The 24630-nt window shown below is 41.5% G+C and overlaps 1 protein-coding gene across 2 annotated transcripts in view; it reads right to left on the reverse strand.

Moving 5' to 3' along the window:
• Positions 1-1399: 1399 nt before the first annotated feature.
• The window catches only part of CEP89 (centrosomal protein 89), a 109334-nt gene continuing 86103 nt past the window's right edge, over positions 1400-24630 (reverse strand). For both annotated transcript variants that reach the window (XM_090260340.1, XM_090260339.1), the window contains 2 exons: positions 17148-17317; positions 1400-2595 (listed from right to left, as the gene is read on the reverse strand). In XM_090260340.1, the coding sequence (XP_090116466.1) occupies positions 2355-2595; positions 17148-17317 (411 nt within the window). In that variant the 3' untranslated portion in view covers positions 1400-2354. The remainder of the gene's footprint in view (positions 2596-17147; positions 17318-24630) is intronic.

Below are 24630 nucleotides of genomic sequence, written 5' to 3' on the forward strand. Positions count from 1 at the left end.
CATGTTTAAAGTTGTCTCAGAGGTTCCTATGCCTCTCCTGATGGTTTTCAATTCTTGTTTCCTCATTCTGTACTGGTTGGCTGTTTTTTTATGTTCCAAATCATTGATTTGAACCCCAATTTCCTTCCCTTCACCATTGGTTTTGTGTGGATTTTTCTTTGTTTCATTTAGCATAGCATTCACTCTTCCCTTATGTGTTTGCCGTACTTAAGTATATGTCAAGCTTGTGAGCATCTTTATCACCAGTGTTTTGAACTGTGTCTGTTAGGTTGGCTATCTCCTCGTTGCTTAGTTCTCCCACTGGAATCTTGTTCTGTTCCCTGTTTTTGGGCCATACTTCTGTCTCCTCACCTTTTTGCAGGCTCCTGTGTTTTTTAGCCTCTGTCCAAAGGAGTCATTTCTGACCCTTCTGACCCTCTGCTCCGGTGAAATGAAAAACTGAGGACAGACAGCATCTTGCCTGCTCTGCTGCCAAACTCACAGCCATGTTTGTGCCCCAACCCACTCTCTCCATTCAGTCCAGATTTCACCAGGACTGTTTTTTAGTAATGCCAGGGGCAGGATGGCTTGTGTGAGTTCCTGGGTCATGTTTTATAACCGTTTGCCTTGGGTTACCTTGAACCTGATCAGGACCTTTCCACAGCCATGTAAAGCCTCACCGGGACCAAGAAAGAATGGAACTGGGCTGGCTCTGACTGGAAGCCTGCATGATAAACTAGAGCAGGCACCCTTCCCAGCAGCTCAAGGGCTCCCTGGCCAGTCTGGCCTCATGGCCCATCTTTGCTCCTGAGTTCTTGCCTCTGCTTACCTCCCTCTGTCCTCCTCCAGCTGCTGAGCCCCAGTCCATCCTGCAGGGCCCAGGGCGTTCCAGTTCCTCCACCAAACATCCCAACAGTCTGTTCTCTGCCTTGGCTGCCTCATTTGCAGCCTTGCCTGCCTTGCCGTCCTTTGCATCCTGGACTCTGAACTCATCTGTCATCAGTAGGAGGTGGGCAGTGCCCCAGTGCTGCACCCCTGCCTGGCCACGTGGGCCAGGGTTCACTGAACTTGCCAAGGACATTTACAATGTGTAATAAACCTAAAGCAGAAATGCCAAAACGTTCACTTCTCAAGGAATAAAATGTTCTCATAGAAGGCAGGAAAAAGGAACAAAAGTGGTTCTCTAGGTGATGTGATCATTGCCATGTTCCCACAGACCAGCCACCCTCTGAGTACAGGTCTGGAAGGCGAGAGGCTGTGGGGCTGCTGCCACCTCTCAACATGTCTGCAGGTTATTGGGCACTAGGCACACATTCCTGCGAAATAAAGTTATTTGTGAAGTAATCGCCTAGGTAGATGATTGATACATAGTTTTAAATCCTGTTGAGTTTTCTACCCCTGGAAAATGATAACGAAGTACAACTGTTTAACAAGTTTAATAAAATGTAAAAGATCTATGATACTTTATCTCAACTTTATATCCAGCAATCAAAGAGCTCATACATAAATTTTATACATGACCAAGGACCAATGCTAGGGCTCATCTGCTCCCCTGAGACAATGCAGGCCTTAGCTTGGAGGGGTTTTGTAAAATGATGTTTCCAGGATTCTACCCTTCCGTACCACTGTTGAGGGTCCTCTGTAGCCTGATGTCCCCGGGTTCTTCCAGTATGTTGGGACATGTAGCCCCAGTTAGCTGGCATATTCGTCAGGAAGTCCCAGTGAACGGTCCTGAGAAGCTGGGACGGTCCACCTGAGGGAGTGGCAAAGGGTGGAGCAGAACCTGGCATCTTTCTCAGTGGGCAGTGGGCAGGAATCCCCACCTCGGAGCTCAGAGTCAGAGCTCTCAAAGGGGGAGGGGAGCTATGTGACCATAAAAAAATGACCTTCCCAAGAAGATAGAAAAGGTTTAGGGAGAGGGCAGAACAGGTTTTGTACAACTTACTGGTACATGAACACCAGCACCTCATCTTATACTAAACAATAAAATGCCACCCAGAACTAGTATATGGATATCAGCCCTGCTGCTTCCACTGATGGGCTCCTCAGAACAAACTTAACTAATGCACAGGATGAGAGCTTGGTCCCGTCCGGCCATTCCCTCTGGTGCTATACAGAAGCCCAGAGATGGGCCAGTTCATCAGGTCACCTGCTACCTGAGCAATGGGTCTCAATGGCAATGTAGCCAGAAGACATGCACTGGCTGAAATACAGCTCAGTAGCACATTATTAAAATAAAGCAAAATGTGAAAAGGATGGATTAAATTTCTGAGAGTTCATTTCTTGCTTTCCCTGAGGAGAAAGAACACAGCAGTGTCTGGTGCGAGTCCACCCTTCCCTGTCCTGGGAAGGTAGACCTTTCGAGCGGAGCAGCCCTAGCCCAGTGGATCCTGCAGACTCTGGTGAGGGGTGGGAGGAGGCTTCGTGTTGCAGTGGCTGAAGCTGCAGTCATCCAGCACGTCTCCATGACAGATGCCGCCAAGGCAGGGATCCTCAGAAGTCCTGGGGTTGTCCCACATGCCTCTCCTCTCCAGGGTGGCTTGTAGAAGTTCTCGGATTCTTTGGTTTTCCTTGGAGGTAGACTCCCACACAACTTCAAGCTCACCTTCCATTGCTCTAAGAGAAATAAACAAAAGAAAGGAAAAAAAATTAAATAGCACAATTGAAAATACTTATAAAGCCTTATGAATCCTAAAGTAGCAAGAACTCAAATGGAAATGTGCTTAACATCAGAGAACAGACTCCCAGTGCTGAATGAGACACCAAGGTCCCTGGAGATAGACAGGCACAGGCTGCAAGCAACCTCTTGCCTTTCCTCTCTAAGTTTTACCTTTTCCTTTATTTTGGCATCAACGCACATATCCTTTGTTTCTCTATAGAATTTACATGCATAAAAATAAAATAGAATACAATAACTGAAGTGTTGACCTATATAGCACAATGGCCTGGCCAAGGACACACACATGAAAGGGGCCTTCTAGGCTGCTCCTCAGTCCCCTCTACTTGTCCCCACTGTGACCTGGTCAACACTCAGGCACATTTCATAGGCACCCATCCATAGAGCCACCTATGGGCCCAGACATAAAGGATTAGTGAGAGGTAAGGAGGGAGCCGTAGGGGACTGGGGCTCACAGCCAAGCACACAAAGAAGACTGGCTTAGACTGTGCGCCAGGAGGGTGAGAAAAGGACAGAGCAGCAAAGCAGATTTTCCTGAGCAAGGACTGTGTGACAGGCACCATGTGGGGTGCTGAAGAAACAGGGCAGACAAAGGTATCCATGGCCTCACAGGGCTGTGATCCACTGGGGTGACAGACCAGGACACCAGCCCCCCACTTCACAGGATGGTGAGCCCATGGGGGACCGCAGGGGACAGAACAGCAAGCTTCATCCTGGGTGGAGGAGCAGGCCTTGTGAAGGACGGCAAGGCTGGGGAGGCCAGCTCCTTCATTAACACTGCCAGATGGTTATGGGAAATGACAGAAACTGGATTACCAGGTGGACTTAGCCCTATTGTTCAAAGATTTAGGGAGGCCAGGGACATGCCCACTGTTCAGTACTCATTTTTTAAAACGTTTGTTTCTTTTTTATTGATTCTGAAGAGAGGAGAAGGAAGAGAGAAAGAGTGGTAGAGAAACATTGATGCAAAAGAGAAACATCAATCGATTGCCTTGTGTATGTATGAGCCCTGACTGGGCACTGAACCTACAACCCAAGCATGTGCCCTGACTGGGAACTGAACTGGTGACTTTTTGGTTTGCAGGATGATGCCTGACCAACTGAATCACACCTGCCAGGGCCGGTATTCACTTTTCTTGTGAAGTGTTGCCTCCTTCCAAGTCTCATGATATGCCCACTGAGTGTTGGATATCATTTAAGTATACCATGTCCAAAAAAAGAAAAAGGTCCCCAGACTTGTTTTCTAGCACAAAAACACCTAGATGTTCGACAAGTTACAACAATCATGATAAATGTATGGCTAATCTCAAAACAAAGAATAGGAAATTGCTGAGAAAAAAATGAAGACTAAACAGAAACCACAGAGGTAGGTAAACAAAGGGTTAGTGTTGCTTTGAGGACAAGAACCCATGCCAGGAACCCAGCTTTCTGAAGAATGAAGACTAGGTCTTGGGCCCATGAAAACAGGGTGTGACAAAAAAAACCCAAACTCTCTCATATTGATGTTTCACCTCTTCTTCCTAGATATACTCTGAACTATGTGATTCAGAATTAGGGAGAAAAGTGAAGGCACATAGAGTACTCTCACAGAAAGGAAGACTTAGTGGACAATCTGCCATTCTTCAAAAGAAACCTACTCTGTGAGACTAAGAGTCTCCTGTTCTCAAATGCATCCGAAGTTTGAATCTACACTGTATGTTGAGCTCTACGTCTGTTAGGTTGGTTATCTCCTCGTCACTTAGTTCTCCCACTGGAACCTTGATCCATTCCCTCTTTTGGGCCACACTTCTCTGTCTTTTCATCTTGACAGGCTCCTGTGTTTGTTTACCTCTGTGTCTTATGTAGAGCTGTCACACCTGTTACATTGTAAGCGGCGGAGCCTTAGGTATTTGTCAGTAACAGGTGACCCGTTTCACCACCTTGTGGTGCTGTATGTGGGGGAGGGGTCTGAGAGGGAACAATGCCCTGCTTGCCCAGCACTCGCCCCTTTTCCAGGCACCTCTCCCACTTCCGTATGGGACTGGTGCCCCTCTAGCTGTTGCCCCGGCTGTCATTCCCAGAGTGGATGGGTCTGGGGACGTTCTAGGACCATGGGGGCCCTTTAAACAAGCGGACTCTGCTGAGAGACCAGCAGTTTCTTCCTCTGCCTCAACCCCCACTGTTTTTCAATCAGAAGGAATGAGGTCTTATTTCCCCCGGCACTGGAACCATGAGCTGTGCAGTCTGGTCTGGTGCTGGGAGTGCTCCCCAGGTGTCCCTCCCTTGTTTTTAAAACGTGCGACCATGTTTTCCCCCAGCCTGCAGCTGCTGCCTCTGCTGCTGCCACCACACCGTCCTCTCCACCCTGGCTCTGCCCCTCCTACCTGTCTGGATGAGTATTTCTTCTTTATTTCTTTCTTCGTTGGACTTCAATGCAGCTCGATTTTCTGGAACTTCTGGTTGTCTCTATTTTTGAGGTGTGTTCCTTCTTAGTTGTGGAGGGAGACACAGCATGTCTGTCTAGGCCTCCACCTTGGCCGGAAGTCGAGGATTTTGTTTTTTAAATCAACCTGTTACTCTGTGCTTTTTAATCATTGAGTTTAGTCCATTTACATTAAAGTGATTACTGATATATGAGGATTTCCTACAGCCACTTTATCTTGTTTTCTGGTAGTTCAGTGTCTCCACTGTTTCCATCCCTCGTGTTTCCATCTGTTGTTTTAGTTTGAAGAAATTCTTTAATTTTTCCCATTTCCTCCTTTTATGTTATGTTTTCAGTTCTAAGTTTTCCTGTGGTTACCACTGGGCTTATGCAAAAGAAAGTTTCATATATACAGTAGACCTTTTTCCTCTGATTGCATCTTATCTCCATTCATCTGTGCAAGTTCAGTCCTTTCCCCTCTTCCCTTTTATTGTTTTTGTTGTCACAAATTATCCCTTTTAATGCCATGAATTCATTTCAAAATTGCAGTACTATTGTCTTAAAAAATTTTTTTTTACTCCTTCAACTTTTATGTTACATTTAAGTGTTTGATGCCCTATCAATTGTAACAGGGGCTACAATTTCCTGCTTCTGTCTTTCTGTTTGTCATCTTACTCATAGTTTTGTATCTTTTTGTCTTTCAGGTAGAACACCTGTAATGAAGCTCTTGTAGTAAATTCCTTCAGTTTCTGTATGCCTGGAGAAGTTTTTATTTCTCCTTCAAAGCTAAAGGATAACTTTGCTGGATATATTATTTTGGCTAGTGATTTATTTCTTTCAATAATTTGAGCATTTGATTCCACTTTATCTTAGCTTGTATGGTTTCTGCTGAAAACTTCCATGATAATCTAATGAGATGTCTTTAATAGGTTACCATCTTCTTTTTCCTGGCTACATTGAGAATTCTTTCTTTGTTGTCAATTTTTGACAGTTTTAATATAATGTGCTTTGGAGAAGGCCTTTTTGGATTGAGATAATTAGGTGTTCTCTTATCTTCTTGTATTTGAGGATCCAGTTCTTTAATTGACTTAGGAAGATTTTTGTCAATTGTTTGAAGAGGCTCTCTGTTCTGTTCCCCTGCTCTTCTCCTTCTGGTATACCCATTATGCTTATATTGCTCTTTCTAATGGAGTCAGATAGTTCTTGTAGGGTTCTTTTCTTTTCTTTTTTCTCTCCTTCCTTCCTTCCACCCCCCCCCATTCTCTCTTCTTCCACACGATTTATTTCTAGATTTCTATCTTCTCTGTCACTAATTCTTTCTTCCATCTGGTCTGTTCTAATATTTCCTAAGCTTGCTAGTGCATTCTTCATCTCTTTTATTGAGTTTTTCAGTTCTAGAATTTTTTAATAGTCTCAATCATTTTGGTGAAGTCCTCCTTTTGTTGATTTTATTTCTGAGTTCATGAAATTGTCTGAGTTTTCTTGTATCTGAGTTTTTCAGAACTACAACCTTGAATTCTCTGTCACTTAAATCACATATTTCCATGTCTTCAAGTTTATTTTCTAAAGATTATTCATCTTCTTTCTGAATTCTCTTGTTACCTTGGTTATTCATTGTGCTTGATGGATTACTCTTCTGCCTGGGCATTTGTGGAAATAAAAGTTGCTTTTTAAAGAATTTTACACTATTTAGCAGGTTGATGAGTAGAAGTCTTTCTTTTGTTTTCCAGTAGGTAATGCTGAAGCGCAACTTTTTATTTTCTCTTACCTGCACTACTGGGACATCTGGGATCTCTGTGGGGCACTGATCTCTTCGCTGTGGAAAAAAACTGTATTCCCCAGGATGTGGGTGTTCCCTTTATGACCTAGTTGCCTCAATCTTGGGCCACTGTACCCATGGATTGGAAGGGGCAGACAATGGGTTTCCTGCGTGATCCTGGCGTTGTCTTCCTGTTGCCAGAACCTGCTGCCAGGCTGCTTTAAGTTGACCCAAATGCTACTACCAGGCTGTGCCACAATGGGTGGGGAAAAGTTAAGCGAGTTAGCTTGTCTGTGGTTTTGCTCTTCCTCGTGGCTTTAGCTGCAATGAATACAGACCATTTAGGCTGGAAAGTTTTTTTTCAGCCCTTTTGCGATGTGTTGAGTGAAGATTTTGTTACCTGAGGGGCACAGAGGTGTGAGTTGGGTGGATTATCTGTGTTTGAAATCCTTTGTTCAATACTGGTGGGCTTTGGAGTGCTATAATTTCTTTGCACCATTTCTCTGCCCTTGACACCAGGCCCAACCTCAATGTGCACCAGCCCACCCAGGCCCAACTGCTGTTTCTGCCCCTCCGGTTTGGTCTGCCCAGTGCAGGATGCACCCTAGCTGTTCACTGCTTTCATGCTCACTGGGACTGCAGCAAGCCTATGTGTGGCTTCTGTCTCTGTCCTCCTTCCCTTATTGTCTTTGCTGCTTGCTCAGATACTCCCACTTTCAGGTGTCTCTGTGTGATATCTCAGATACATTTGTGTCTTGAACAGGGAATGCTGTGTTGAATTATAGCTGTTCAACTTCAAGGGGAGAGACCTGGACATGCCCTCATCCTGCCATGCTGCTGACATCACCACATGAAAGACCCTTTTGTATTTCTTACAAAAGCATTACTATAATCTATTTTAAAAATTATTAATAAAATTAAAGTGGCTCCAGGTTGGAATTATATTTTTCGCACCAGAGAGAAGCAAATACAAATCTCTAGAGAAAAACATCCTCAGTCCAGACAATCAGGATTTCACAAATTAAATTCAACCATATATGATTTCAGAATTAAAAAAAAAAATTATTGTATATAGAAGAAAATAAGCCACATAGGGCAAGAGTCAACAAAATCAGATTAAAGCTCTCCCAAATTTCACATATTGGAATTGTCATATACAGAACATAAAATAACTATGAACAAAATGATTTTTTTTAAAAAGGGATTAAAAATAAGCAAAGAACAAGAATTTATTTTAAAAAATGACTAGATAGATTTTCAAAAGAATAAAATAGAAGTTCTCAAAGTGAAACATATAGTTGTTGATATAAAAAACCCTGTGGCTGGATTATACTGTAGATTAACATTCCTGAAGAGAGAATTAGTAAACAGAAATACTAAACATAAGTAATTAGTAAGAATGTAGACCAGAAAAACAAGATGAAAAACTTAAAAGGTAAGGCACATGGAGGATGCAATCAGAAGCGTTAATATCCATTTAATCTGAGTTCAAGAAGAAAATTTAGAAAGTAATAGGAAATGACTTATTTTAAGAAATAGTAACTGATAATTTTCTATAGTAATGAAAGACACAAAATCACAGATATATTAACTTATATGAAGTAGATAGTATACAGAAATTCATAGTTAAACACATAATAATGAAATTGCAGAATACAAGAGACAGCGGGGATCTTAAAAAGACAAGAGAAAAGGTGGACCAGCTTTTTTATAAATGGCAAAATATATCATAACCACAAAAATGAAACAGAGAAGACAATGGAATATGCTGAGAAAAAAACCTGTCAAGGTAGAATTCTATACCCAGCAAAAATTATCCTACAAGAATGAGGTCAAAACCCAGTATTTTCAAATAAATAAAAACTAAGAAAGCTTACTCCCAACTGAATCTCAATGGAGAAACTTTATTTTATTTTATTTTTTTAATGTGTTTTATTGATTATAATATTACATTTGTGCCAATTTCCCTTCCCTCTGCTCCCCTCCACCCGGTGGCCCCCCTCCCTCCAGTTGTCCCCCCCTTTTAGATCATGTCCATTAGTTGTGCATACAGTTCTTCTCAACCTCTCTCTGTCTATTCCATTCCCTCCTACCATGATCCTTAATTCCTATATCATCTCCCTCCCTCTCCCCATTCCCCCTCCCTGTTGACCTCCCCCCAATATGTTCCCCGTACCTAAAGTTCTTTTTCCACTCTCGTTGCCTGTTTAGTTTGCCTTTGTTTCAATTCCCTAGCTTCTGTTGTTTCTTGTGATGCAGTTTTCATTTTAGATTTCATTGTCTTGATCCTCCTTTTTCTAAACCAGTCCCTTTAACATCTCATATAACAGTGGTTTGGATCTAATGAACTCTTTCAGTTTTATTTTGTCCTGGAAACACTTTCTCTGTCCTTCTATTCTGAATGACAATTTCGCTGGATAGAGTATTCGTGGTTGTAGGTTTTGGATTTTCATTACTTTGAATATTTCTTGCCAGTCCCTTCTTGCCTGCAGGGTCTCCCTTGAGAAGTCAGCTGATAGTCTAATTGGGACCCCTTTGTACATAATTCTTTTCTTCTCTCTTGCTGCTTTTAAGATTCTCTCTTTATCTTTAATTTTTGACATTTTGATTATAATGTGTCTTGGAGTGGTTCTCCCTGGGTCCAGTTTTTTTGGAACTCTCTGTGCTTCCTGGACCTGTAAGTCTATTTCCTTCCCCAAGTCTGGGAAGTTCTCCTTTATTATATTTTCACTCAATTTTTCAAGTTCTAGTTCATCTTCCTCGCTCTCTGGCAAACCAATGATTCTTATGTTGGGCCTTTTATAGCTGTCCCAGAGGTTTCTGATCCTCTCATCGTTGCTTCCCATTTCCTCTCTCTGCATTGGTTGACTGCTTGTTCCTTCTCCATATTCCAGTTTGTTGAAATGAACTCTGGATTTTTTTTTCCTCACCATCTGTCTCGTATGTGGTTTTGTTCCTTTCGTTATGAGTGTTTTTCGCTTCTTTCTCATCTTTTTCCAGATCTTTTGTGAATTCTGTAAGCCACCTGATAACAATGGCCCAGAACTGAGCCTCTGACAGGTTTCTTATCTGTTCATCTGTCAGGTTTTCCATCTGTTGCCTGGTGAGCTGTGCCACCGGGATTTCTATAGCTGTCTGCCTCATTTTGACAGATGCGTTTTGTTTTCTTGGGCCGGCTGTAGGGGGCAGTGCCTGTGTACTCGTAATGACCCAGCGACCGGCGCCGTTCGGCAACCTTTCTTGCTGTGCCGTGGTGCTTTGTCGTCATAATCCAGCAATCGGTGCCTGTCCGCGACCTATTTCGCAGCCCTGTGGCGCTTTCTTTGGGGGCGGGGGTCCAAGATGGATTCACACAGTTATTCCGCTAGGAGACCGGGATCCGTCCTCCCGCCCCCCTGGGCCTCACTGTTCAAGGTGATGTGGTGGCTGCTTTCCCCAGCGTTGGGGTCGCGAGCTGCCGGGGGTTCGACTGCAGCCGGGATTGTTCTCCCCGTCGCTGTCCCAGGTGTGACCGCAAACAGCGCCGCCCCCTTTCACTCTTACCTGCCCAAAGGGCGCCGCTGGTTTATAACTTCATATGTTGGGCTTCCGTGTAGTTTTATTTTCTGGAATTTCTAGTTATCCTTTGTTTTGAAGTAGTTGTATTCCTCTCTAGTTGTAGAGGGAGACCTAGCGCGTCCGTCTAAGCCTCCATCTTGGCCGGAAGTCTCTCAATGGAGAAACTTTAAAAGAATGTAGTTAAGAAACAAGGAAACTGATCTGAGAAGGTCTGAGATGAAAGAAACAATATGTTAAAAAATAAACTGAAGCATATGAAAATTGAGTTTGTTTCTTTTTAGCAAAAATCAGTTAGAATTTGGGCAGCATCCAATCTAGCAACTAGAAAGGAACTCCAAGGGGCTGTATAAATGGCTTTCATAGATAGAAGAGAGCAGAAACAGGGAAATTAAATGAGGCCAAAATGTGGGTTGGTTATTGCAAGGTTATTTTCCTGATGACAGGGACCTAACAGGTTGATTATGTAACTAGTGCTGATCAGGTGATTCCTGTCTGACTGATTTAAGACTTCATTTCTGGGAGAGCTGAAATTGTAAATTTAGTCTTGGTTTCGTGACAATGGGGTTTAGCATAAGCATCTCCATTTTGGGTCTATCGTCTTGTTTTTAACAATTACCAAGCAAAGAAATTGATAAACTGTAGGTTTACCGACAACAAACAACTACATAAAAACTAATAACATTTAATTTGGGGTGCCTAAAAATAATGACAAAATAGATCTTTCTAGTTCTTGTCACATAGTTCTATCTAGTGACAATACTATAAACTGAGGGGAAATAATTAAAGCATTAGATCTTGCATTTGGGGAGAAGAATGTAGAGATGCTGATTAAATTTTTATTTTTTAATGTTAAATATCCATGGTGAAAATTTAAGGATAACCACTCAAAGTACAGAAATAGACTATATAACTTTTAAACAATTAATGGGCAAAAAATGGAATGCGGAGAAAGGAAAAAATAAAGTTCCATTTTATTAATGCAATTCTAAGCCTCCTGTCTGGCAAGAAACTTGGTACTGGCTGAACTTTTTACAGAGTGACTATTCACGGTGATAAGAACTTTGGTGACTACAGAAACTATGTTGGGGACTTCCGGCCAAGATGGAGGAGTAGACAGACACACTCTATTTCCCTCCACTACTAAGAAGGAATACAACTACCTCAAAACTAGAAACAACCAGAAGACCCAGAAATCAAACTGTATGGAAGTCCAGCAAACAAAGATATAAAAGGAAATCCCCATCCAGACAGATAGGAGGGGCAGAACCAGGGCAGAGAGGACGCAGCACGGTGGCGGCAGCAGCAGCGGCGGCAGCAGTGGCGGGCCAGCAGAAAGGGCAGTCACACGTTTCAAAAAGTCAGGAGGGACACCTGGGGAGCGTTCCCAGCTCCTCACCAGACCTCACAGTCCACCGTCCAAGCACCAGAAAAAATCAAGCCTCATTGCTTCTGACTGTGCAGAGCAGTGGGAGTTGGGGTGGAGGCAAAAACTGCCAGTCTCTCAGCAGAGTCCGCTTGTTTAAAGGGCCCCCACGGTCCTAGAAAGTCTGCAGACCCACCCACTCTGGGAATGATGGCCAGGACAGCAGCTAGAGGGGTTCCAGTCCGGTGGGAAAGTAGGAGAGGTGCCTGGAAAAGGGGCGAGTGCTGGGCAGGTGGCATTGTTCCCTCTCCAACCCCTCCCCCACATACAGCACCACAACGTGGTGAAACAGGTCGCCCTGTACTCATGAATCCCTAAGGCTCCACCCCTTACAATGTAACAGGAGCAACAACTCTACCTGGGACACAGAGGGAAACAAACACAGGAGCCTGTCAGAATGAGGAGTGAGAGAAGTAGGGCCCAAAAGGGGAAACGGATGAAGGTTCCAGTGGGAGAACTAAGCAATGAGGAAATAGCCAACCTAACAGATGAGGAGATAGACAACCTAACAGATGCAGAATTCAAAAAACTGGTGATAAAGATGCTCACAGGCTTGACAGATATGCTTGAGTCCGGCAAACGCATAAGAGAAGAAGTGAAGGCTATGCTAAGTGAAACAAAGGAAAATCCACACAAAACCAATGGTGAAGGGAAGGAAGCCGGGGTTCAAATCAATGATTTGGAACATAAGGAAGAAAAAAATAATAGTCAACCAGTGCAGAATAAGGAAGCGAGAATTGAAAAAAATGAGGAAAACTTCCCAAATTTTTCAAAGGAGATGGACATACAGGTCCAGGAAGCATGAGGGTCCTGGGCGAGCTGGACCCAGAGGGGACCACACCAGTAAATATCATGACTGAGATGCCAAAGGTGAAAGATAAAGAGAGTCCTGGGGGCAGCAAGAGAGAGGCAGAGAGTTGCCTACGGGGGGGTGCTTATAGGGCTATCAGCTGATTTCTCAGAGGGCACTTTGCAGGCAGGAAGGGACTGGCAAATATGATGAAAAGCAACCCGCAACCAAGAATACTCTATCCAGCAAAGCTCTCATTTGGAATGGAAGGGCAGATGAAGTGCTTCCCAGAGAAGGTGAAGCTAAAGGAGTTCATCATCACCAAGCCATTATTATATGAAATGTCGAAGGGACTTACTCAAGAAAAAGAAGATCAAAACTATTAACATTAAAATGACAACAAACTCACAACTATCAACAACTGAATCTAAAAAGTAAAAACAAAATCCAACTAAGCAAACCAGAACAGGAACAGAATCATAGGTATGGGGGTCATTTGGAGGGTTATCAGCTGGGAGTGGGAAGGGGGAGGAATGGGGAAATGGGGCAGGGACTAAGAAGCATAACTGGTTGGTACAAAACAGACAGGGGGATGTTAGTAATAATATAGGAAAGGGTGAAGCCAAAGAACTTACATGCAAGACCCATGGACATGAACTAAGGGGGTGGGATTGCTGGAGGAAAGGTGGGTACTGGGAAGAGGGGAGCAAAGGGGAAAAAAATTACAACTACTGTAACAACATAATCAATAAAATATACTTAAAAAAAAAAAAGAAACCTTGTTGGTAAGAATTCATTTTGCTTGACATTAAGAAACATTTGGCTGATGGAAAACAGAGATAACTGCATTCTGCATGACATCAAATACATGGATCCTACTAAAATTTGAAGAGAATCACACCTGAGCATCATTAGTCTTTTCAGGCATCAGTTTATATTCTAGTTTGTCAAAGACAACACAGCCATTATGAAAAGGTGAACTTAAGTATGAGGGACCACCAAGTTCATCTTCACAAAGCATGTGATATTTGCCAACATTTTTAACTACACTGGCAATAACTCCTATATCACAAGTTTAAAGAATAAAGGTATAACTGATATGGTACCTTATATCCACAGAGAACATAAGCACCTCTAGTCTTATGATTATGATCTTCTGAAAAGGGAGATTATAATGTTCTTGGGAATAAAAACAAATAAGAAATAAAACATTTAATAAAAAATTAATATTGGGTTGGCCTAAAAGTTTCTTTCATTTTTTTTCCCATAAAATAAGGCACATTTTTCATTTTCACCAATAATTTTATTGATCTGTATATTTTGAGTATGTCAGTTATCTCCCGTTATTGGCTTCTTGTGGGTAGAGGCCAGGGGTTCTGCTAAACATCTTCCAATGTATACAACAGCCCCACAGCAAAGAATTATTTGGCCAAAATATCAATAGTATCAACAAACTTTGCAAACCACTTTTGACATACTCAGTCAGTGACAGCACCTTCTCCATACACTGCACAAATTATTTTTTTGCATTTCAGTTGCATATCTTCTTCCATCTTCAAAATTAAAATGGCTAAATAAAAATTCATCAATTTTGACGGTTTTTAAAAGCATGCTGATATGACAGTTGTCACAATACAAACTATCAAAATTGTTTTTGAATGAAGTTAAAGACCACTAAGCACTGGTAGGGCCATTGTATGGAAAAAACTAAACAAACTTTTTGGCCATCCCAATAATATCTTCCAAGAAAACGGAATGAAACAAAAATATCAAACAGATGGAAAAGAAGAAAAAAAAGAGGACTAAACTGATTTAGGAAGTCAATATTCAAGCAATAGAAAATTTTCAAGAAGGGATTAAAGAAAATGAGGAGCTGGGCTGTGGCTGGTGCGACTCAGTACATTGAACGCTGGCCTGTGAACCAAAGGATCACCAGCTTGATTCCCAATCAGGGCACATGCCTGGGTTGTGGGCCAGGTCCGTTGAGGGTGTGTGAGAGGCAACCACACACTGACGTTTCTCTCCCTCACTTTCTCCTTCCCTCCACCTCTCTCTAAAAAATAAAAAATAAATATAATTTTTAAAAGAAAAGAAAAGAAAATGAGGAGCTTGGCTGTAACGTACAGCATGGTGACTATAGTTAACAATACTGTATTTATACAAGAAAGTGGATAAGAGAGTAGATCTTAAATGTTTGCAATACACCGCTAACAGCATGGTAATTATGTGAGGTGAAGGATGTGTTAACTTTATTGTGGTAACCATTTTGGATATATATACATTTATCAAGTCATCACATTGTACACCTTAAACTTATACAATGTTACATGTCTATTGCTGGGGAAAATTTTAAAAAGAAAACAGAAAAGGGAGCAAATAAAAATCAAGACCAATTTTAGATTTCCGTTCAAGATGGGGGCATAGGTACTTCGCCACCTTGTGAAACCATAGAAAGAATTGCAACGAGATCTCAAAAACAAGTAACAACTAGAACCGTCAGAAAATCAGCTATATGGAAGTCCAACAACCAAGGATTTAAAAAAGACACATTCATCCAGATGGGTAGAAGGGACAGAGTTGCAAAGACGGGGTAAAGAGGCAGTGTGGCTTGGACAAGCAGCGGCAGCAGCAGTGGACGGAAGGTCCCACATTCACATGCGGTGGATAAAAATCGGGAGAGATGCCCTGGGAGCCGGTGATCCCAGCCCCAGGACAGACCACATGGCCCAGGGTTCAAACACCAGGAAGATAAACCCCCATTACCTTTGGCTGAAAAAACCAGTGGGGTTGGGGCAGTGGAAGAAACTGCTGGATTTTCACTGCTTAAAGTGCCTGCATGGTCTTAGAACTACACACACCCCAGGGCACCGATCACATATGGAAAGTGGGTGAAGTGACTGGAAATAGGGCAAGTGCTGAGCAAATTGCTAGAAGAAAGGCAGCGGCATTACCCTCTGAGTTCCCCACCACAAACAGAGCCACAAAGTGGTGAAGTGGGTGGCGCCACCCTGGCAATTACCTAAAGCTCTGCTCCGCACAATTTACAGGTGCCTTAGCTCCACAGGCCACACTACTAAGACAGGGAGTAAAAGCAGCTCTACTTAATATACAGAAACAAACACAGGAAGCCTGCGAAATTGAGAAGGCAAAGAAATATGTACCAAATGAAAGAACAGAACAAAACCCCAGAAAAAAAAGCTAAATGAAATGGCGTAGCCAACCTATCAGATGTAGAGTTCAAAACACTAGTAATAAGGATGTTCAGAGAACTCATAGAGTATGGCAAAAAAATAAAGGAAGAAATGAAGGTTACACAAAGTGAAAGAAAGAAAAATATACAGGGAACCAAGAGTAAAGGAAAGGGAGCTGGGATTCAAATCAATGATTTGGAACAAAAGGAAAAAATAAACATTCAACCAGAACAGAAAGAAACAAGAATATAAATACACACACAAACAAACAAAAAAGGAGAGGTGTAGGAACCTCTGGAACAACTTTAAACGTACCAACATCCAAATCATAGAGATGCCAGAAGAAGAAGAGGAAGAGCAAGAAATTGAAAGCTTATATGATAAAAAAATAATGAAAGAAAACTTCCCTAGTTTCGTGAAGGAAATAGACATACAAGTCCAGAAAGCACAGAATCTCAAACAAGTTGGACCCAAAGAGGACCATACCAAGACACATAATTAAAATGCCAAAAGTTAAAGAGGGAATCTTAAAAGCAGCAAGAGAAAAGCAGAGAGTTACCTACAAAAGGGTGCCTATAAGACTTATCAGCTGATTTCTCAAGAGAAACTTTGCAGGCAAGAAGGGGCTGGCAAGAACTATTCGGAGAGATTTAAAGCAAGGTCCTACAACCTAGATTACTCTATCAAGCAAAGCTATCATTTAGAATGGAAGAGCAGGTAAAGGGCTTCCCAGACAAGGTAAAGCTAAAGGAGTTCATCATCACCAAGCCATTATTACATGAAATGTTAAAGAAAGTTATTTAAGAAAAAGATCAAAACCATGAACATTAAAGACAACAAATTCACAACTATCAACTACTGAATCTAAAATCAAAAACTAAAACAAACTAAGCAAACAAGCAGAATAGGAACAGAATCATAGGTATGGAGAGCATTTGGAGGGTTATCAGCTGGGAGGGGGAATGGAGAGAATGGGGGAAATGGTGCAGGGATCAAGAAACATAATTGGTAGGAACAAAATAGACAGGGGGATGTTAAGAAAAGTATAGGATAGGGAGAGGCCAAATAACATATATATGACCCATGGTCACGAACGAAAGTGGGGGCGATTGCTGGAGGCAAGAGGGGTAGTGGGTGGAAGGGGGCCAAGGTTGAAACATTGGGACAACTGTAACAGCATAATTGATAAAATATACTCAAAAAGAAAAAAAGCAAAAAAATCAAGACCAACATTAAATTCAAATAAAACTAAAATGCAAAAACAAAAGTAAGCAATCAAATAAACAAAACAGACCTAGAATGTTTTATTGGAAAATTCTACCAAACATTCAAAAAATAAACACATGATATGGGGCTGGAGCAGCCCTACCTTTTCTGCTGCAGAGCCTCATCCAGGACATCCTGCTTGTTCTGCAGCATTTGGTGGAGGTGCCTCATCTTCTGCTGGTACTGAGCTGTCTTGTTAGCAAAGTCCTCCTGCTGCTCTGCCAGACAGTGACTAATGTCATCCAGCTTCAGTGCAGCCAGCTTCTTGTACCCCTGGTGAGGAGGAGGGACTCTGTGAGTGAGGGGAGGCTGCCTGCAGCCCAGGTTGATGGCTTCCTGGATGCATTCCCTACCCACCTCCTCAGGCTGTCAGGGACCAATAAGTTGAGTAAGTCTGGAAAGGTCTGATCTGGTAGGGCATATCTGGATCATAGAAGTCATATACAGTAGTAAAAAAATTTCAAGTAAAATAAAATCAAATTTCTAATTCATATTGTGCTATAAATTATTGTTATATGCTATAAATAAAATTTAAAGAACTTAGCAAGATTTGTCATACTCTACTGGCAAAGAGATGCCTGAGATAAAAGGCTAATTCATTTATTTTCTTACACTTTTATTGTATAGTATTTAAGGTTATGAATTTCCCTCTGACCAGTTCTAAAACATTTGTTACATAAATTATGACATAGTTTACATAGATTCAATTCTCTTTGGAAATTATAACATTCTGGAGGCCAGTCCAAGATTGCGGAGTAGGAGGACCCTGAGCTCACTCCCTCTGGAGGACACATTAAATTTACACCTACATATAGAGCAATTCCTCCTGTAAGACACTTAAAAGCCAACTGAACAGCTTCTGCACAAAAACAAACAAACAAAAACAAAAAAACAGAGAGAAAGACTTCATACAGAAGGTTGGGGTACTCTGGGAGCTCTCTAGGAGCTGAGGGAATTACCCAGGAATGGAGGGGCATTGCATTTGGATAGTGAGTGGGAGCTGTATCCAGGATATCTGGTTGATCTGCAGCAGCACATATCCAGCCACCCTTCCCAGAACTAGATCCAGCAGAAACAGGTCACGACCACGGCCCACATAGATGGGGCTCCTTCACCTGGAGATGAATCCAGTGGGTGTGGTAGGGTGCTGTAGCATGCACCTACTGGGGCTTCACATGCGTGTGGGACAGCCCCTGCTCAGAGTGTGAAACCAGCAAAATGCTATAGTACCTTTATGCAAGGCTGTTCTGTTCAGAGAAAATGCAAAAATAGTGGGGAGCTCCTACACATACATGTGGGCCTGCCTTTCCCGGAGAAAGTATGGAGACAGTGGAACTCTGCAACACATGAACTCAGGGTAGCCCTGCCCAGATCAGGTTCAGGCAACAAATGACTACAACAACAGGGCACACTGCACACATAGTGGACAGCACAACCCACACCGGACAGCTCTGTCCACAGCAGAAGGGCAAGGAAGCACTCATACACCAGGCTGCCCTGCCAGAACCCACTCCTTCTGGCTACCAGGCACTGCACATGCCTGCCTTGACTACAACTGCCCTCCCAAACACATCTGGCACACAGCTTAGGAGAAAAAGCTATTTCACCTAACTCAAAGGAAAAAAACACAGAAAGTCAAATAAAATGGGGAGATAAAAGAATCTGTCCCAAATGAAAAAAAAAAAAAAGAATTAGAGAAAAACTCTAATGAAATGGAGATAATTCATTTGCCTGACAAAAAATTCAAAGACGTGGTCATAAGGATGCTCAACAAACTTGAAAGGAGAACAGAGAAACTCAGAGAGCATTTCAACAGAGTCAGAAAATGTAATAAAGAATCAATCAGAGATGAAGAATACATTAGAAGAAACTGAAATCAGATTAGTTAGTATGAAAGAATGGATTAGCAACCTGGAAGACAGAATACTGGAAATCACCCAATCAGAAAAGCAAAATGAAAAAAGGATTTAAAAAAATGAGGATAGTATTGGGTATAAGAGACTTCTGGGACAACATTAAATGTTCTAACATCCACATTACAGGGATTCCAGAGGAAGAGGAACTAGAGAAAGGGGCATAAAATATATCTGAATAAGTAATGGCTGAAAACTTTCCTAATCTGGGAAAGGAAACGACATTTAGGTCAAGGAAGCACAGAGTTTGAAACAAGATGAACCCAAAGAGGACCACAGCAAGACATACTTGATTAAAATGGCAAAAGTTAAGGATAAAGAGAAAGTATCAAAAAGAAAACATGTCACATACAAGGGAAACTCCTTAAAGTTAGCTTATTTCTCAGAGGCAACTTTGTAGGCCAGAAGGAAATGGCAGGAAATATTTACAGTGCTAAAACAAAGGAACCAATAGCCTAGAGTACTGTATCTAGCAAGGTTATCATTCACAATTGAAGGAGAGAGAGTTTCCCAGGCAAGCAAAAAAGAAAACTAAAGGATTTACCACCACTAAACAAACTTTACAAGTAATGTTCAAGAGTCGTCTTTTGCAGGAAAGAAAAGACTATAACCGGAAATAAGAAAAGGCCATAACACAGGAAAGAAAAAATCACACTGGTAAAGGCAAATATATAATAAATGCAGTCAATCAACTGCTGAAAAAGCCAATATCAATGTTAAAAGACAATTTTGCAAAATTAACTATAATTACAATAAATAGGGGATACAGAAAAAGAGAAAATATGAAAACATGACATCCAAAGCATAAAGAGGGGAGAGTAAAAATGTAGTGCTTTTTGAATACATTTCGACTTAAACACCTATCAGCTTAAAACAGACTGTTATATATGCAAAATCTTTTAAAAAGACAAAAACAAATGAACAAACAAAACAAAACAGAAACAGACTCAGAAACAGACCAAAGGGATGTTTACCAGGGCAGGCAGGTGTGAGGGAGGGTGTGGAATAGGGTTGAAAAAAGTGAAGGGGAAATTACAGTCGATAACATTGTAATAAGTTTCAACAGTACTAGGCTTAGTGTGGTGATCATATTGCAAGATATATAAATGTTGAATCACTGTATTATACACCTGAAACTAATATAATGTTCTACACTCAAAAATTGAAAATTTAAAATCAAAGTAAAACAATTATGACATTTAATTTATACATCTCTTCTGACCCAAGAATTGGTTTACTGTACAGTTTTTGCATTTCCAGGTGAAAGAATGTATTTTGCTTTCTAATTTTATTTATTAATTTCTGGTTCTCATATTTTTGATCAATAAATGTCTGCCTTATTTCTACTTTATGGTTTTACTGAGCATTTTTTGTACCCAATTTATAATTAATTTTTGTAACAGTTCTGTGTATATATATACATAAATGAACTTTATAGATAGGCTGTTAAATCTTTTATATTCTTGGAAGGAAGATGGTGGAGGAGTAAGTGGAGGCTGTGCTTGCTTGCTCCCCAAACAGTCTGGAGTTTCGGCTAATTGTGGACAAAGCATCTCAGTTACCATCTGGATACTGGTGGGAGTTGAGCCTTGGGGCAGCTGTCGGCAGAGGAGACCTCGGAGCGACCTGTCTGGTGAGGATTGCAGAGGACACCCAGAAGAGAGGGGAGCTTTGGCTGGCTTGGCTTCCGGGTCAGTGGCTGGATGTGCACAGAGATTTTTCAATGCACCTAGGCTTGCTTCCCTTCAGAGGAATCAGGGGTGGAGATTGAGGCTATGCCTGCTGGCAGAGATGAGGCAAGGAGCAACTGTATATTTTGTGTGTGTTTTTAATTTTTTTTTTTTTTTTTTTGCCTTTTGGTGTGATTGGTTTTGTTTTTTTGCTGACCAGGGAGGAAAGGTTAGGGGCGGGGCGAGATTCTTGAGGAGCATAGGTGCAGAAGTGCATCCTGGCCACCCAGCCCTGGCTGCGTATGAGCGGGGGTGCATTTGGCCCGTCCTGAGCTGAGTGCTTGTGGGGACACAGTTGGCCCATCTGCCTGCCAGTCTGCATGCCTGCAGGGGAGCGTGCGGCCCTTCCTCCATGGGCTGCAGCTGAAGGAGGGTGAAGTGAACTAGAGGCGCTTTAGAAAAGTTTCAGGTGCTGGTTTTGGAGAAAGAGCTGGGGGAGCAGTGGACCAGATCACAATGCAAACTCATCCCCAGTGCTATGGGAGAAATCTCTTAAGCAGACTACTCCCCTCCAAGTGGCATCAGCTGGAGGGTGAGCAGTAGCCCCTGCCAGAGAAATTAGTCGGCCCCACCCCCATGGTGCTTAAGCCTGACTGCAGATTACAGAGTGACTAGAGCAAAAAACAACCAAAAGAGATAGACACAGGCAGTAGAACACTTGTAGGCTCGAACAGACTGCCAGATCCAGAGTGGGACCTCAGGGATAGATCCAGAAAGAGAAGAAAGTGGGAAAAAAACCCAGATACTACGGAGACAAGTTCCACTGATACCTTCTATAGGAGTTTTCTGTCTCCTGCCCTCTATACATCCTTATTAACTGATACAGCAACTGAGGGTGGAGGTATCTTTGGGAGTGTGGGATTCTTGCCTGGACTTGTGACTCTGTTTTAGCAGCAGCTGAACAACTATTTACAAGACGAGGTGGATGGAGTGACTCTTAGTCAGCTAACAGGAGGGAAGGACCCACCAAAGAGCAACACAACAACCAAAACCAAAATACCACCAGAGTCCAAATAAAAGGCATAAAGGGCATCTCAAAAGCATGACGTTCAGGAGATTAAGGAGCCTGTACCATTGAATCCCACAGGATTCCTACTACAGAAGGTCACAGCACAAAGGCAGGAAATAAAAGCAGATCAACTTAAGAAGCAGAACAAACAAGAAGAGCCACCTAAAATGGGCAGATGATGAAACAACACCCCATTGAAAGGAAAGAAGGAATTCCCAGAAGGAGGGATAGATGAAATAGAGGCAAGCAAACTATCAGACATGGAATTCAAAATAATGGTAATGAGGAAGCTCAATGAACTCGACAAACTCAGAGAAAACTACAACGAATTCCAGGAGAACTACAAAGAACTCCAGGGAAACTACAAGGAACTTACTGAGAACTACACCAGTATTAAAAAGTACATAGAAACTATTACTAAGAGCCAAGAGGAAATGAAGAATATAATTTCTGAACTGAAGAACACAGTAGAAGGAATAAAAAGCAGGCTAGAGGAACCAGAGGATCAGATCAGTGAGCTAGAGGACAACATAGAAAAAAATTCTCAGACAGTGAAACAAAATGAAAAAAGACTGAAAAAGAATGAAGAGGGTTTAAGAGAGCTGCAGGACAACATTAAATGTAATAATATCCACATCATAGGGATACCAGAGGGAGAAGAAGAGGAGCACGAGATAGAAAACCTGGTTGAAAAAGTACTGACAGAAAACTTCCCAAACATAAGGAGAGAAAAAGTCTCACAACTACAGGAAGCACAGAGAGTCCCAATGAAGATGAACCCAAGGAGGCCCATTCCAAGGCACATCATAATTAAAATGGCAACATTGAAAGACAAAAAAAGAATCATAAAAGAAGCAAAAGAAAAACAGCAAATAACATACAAGGGAGCTCCGATAAGGCTATCAGCTGATTTCTCACAGAAACATTATAAGACAGAAGGGAATGGCAAAAAATATTTCAAGCAATGAAAAACAAAGGCCTGCAACCAAGACTACTTTACCCAGCAAGGCTCTCTTTCAAAATGGAAGGTGAAATAAGGAGTTTCCCAGACAAAGGAAGACTAAAAGAATACATCTCCACCAAACCAGCACTGCAAGATATGCTAAAGGGCCTGCTTTAAGAAGAAGAAAAAAAAGAGAGGGACAGAAACACAGGTACAAAGGGAAAGTCACAATGAATAAATACATATCTATAATAACCCTAAATGTAAATGGATTAAATGCTCCAATCAAAAGACATAGGGTAGAGGAATGGATATGAAAACATGACCCACGTATATGCTGTCTACAAGTGACCCATCCCAAAACAAAAGATCTACAAAGACTGAAAGTGAAGGGATGAAAAAAAGTATTTCAAACCAATGGACAAGAAAAAAAAGCTGGGGTAGCAATACTTTTATCAGACAAAATAGATTTCACAACAACAGCCATAAAAAGGGGCAAAGAAGGACATTTCACAATACTTAAGGGAAAAATCCATCAAGAAGATATAACCCTTGTAAACATATATGCACCCAACACAGGAGCACCCAAATATATAAGGAAAATCTTGGAAGACTACAAGAAGGATATCTACAGCAGCACACTCAAGTAAGGGACTTTAACACCCCATTGTCAACAATGGATAGATCTTCGAAGCAAAGAGACAACAAGGATATTGAGGCATTGAACAACACTCTAGATCAAATAGATGTAGTTGATATATATAAAACTTTTCACCCCAAAGAAACAAAACACACATTCTTTTCAAGTGCACATGGAATATTCTCAAAGACAGACCACATGGTAGGACACAAAACAAGCCTCAAAAAATTCAAGAACATTGAAATTATATCAACCATCTTCTCGTATCACAGTGGTTTAAACCTGGAAATCAACCTCAAAGAAAAAACTCATAGACATTCAAACTCATGGAGAATGAATAACATGCTATTAATAATGAATGGGTTAACAATGACATCAAGGAAGAAATCAAAAAGTTTCTGCTGGTTCGATTCCAAGTCAGGGCACAAGACTAGGTTGCATGTCAGGTCCCCATTTGGGGGTGCAAGTGAGAGGCAACCACACAGTGATGTTTCTCCTCTTCTCTTTCTCCTTTCCCCTCTCTCTAAAAATGAATAAATAAGTAAAAATAAACAAACAAATAAATAATTTTAAAAAGTTTCTGGAAACAAATGATAATGAATATATGACAGCCCCAAACCTATGGGACACAGCGAAAGCAGTCCTGAGAGGAAAGTTCATAGCAATATAAGCCTACCTAAAAGGGATATAAGAATCTCAAGTAAAAAATCTAACCCTACAGCTACAAGAACTAGAGGAACAACAAGAAACAAAGCCCAGAGTGAGTGGAAGGAAGAAAATCATCAAGATCAGAGCAGAATTAAATGACATAGAGACTAAACAAACAATTCCAAAAATCAACAAAACCAGGAGTTGGTTCATGGAAAAGATGAACAACAGGGACAAACCTTTAACCAGGCTCATCAAGAAAGAAAGAGAGAGGACCCAAATAAACAAAATCAGAAACAAAAGAGGAGGAATCACAACTAATACCACAGAAAAACAAAGGTTTGCAGTAAATTACTATGAACAACTGTATAACAAGAAGTTTGACAACCTAGATGAAATGGACAAATTTCTTGAAACATATAATCTTCCAAAACTGAATCAAGAAGAAGCAGAAAGCCTGAATAGACCAATAACAACTAGTGAAATTGAAGCAGTAATCAAAAAACTCCATGCACATAGAAGCCCTGGACCAGATGGCTTCACAGGTAAATTTTACAAAACATTTAGGAAAGAACTAACTCTTATCCTTCTCAAACTGTTCCAAAAAATCCAAGAAGATGGAAGACTCCCAAACTCTTCCTATGAAGCCAGTATTACTCTAATTCCAAAACCCATGTCAAGACACAAAAAGAAAAAACCACAG

This window comes from Furipterus horrens, unplaced genomic scaffold, assembly GCF_987537825.1.
Source record: "Furipterus horrens unplaced genomic scaffold, mFurHor1.1.pri manual_scaffold_13, whole genome shotgun sequence".
Classification (NCBI taxonomy): Eukaryota; Metazoa; Chordata; class Mammalia; order Chiroptera; family Furipteridae; genus Furipterus; species Furipterus horrens.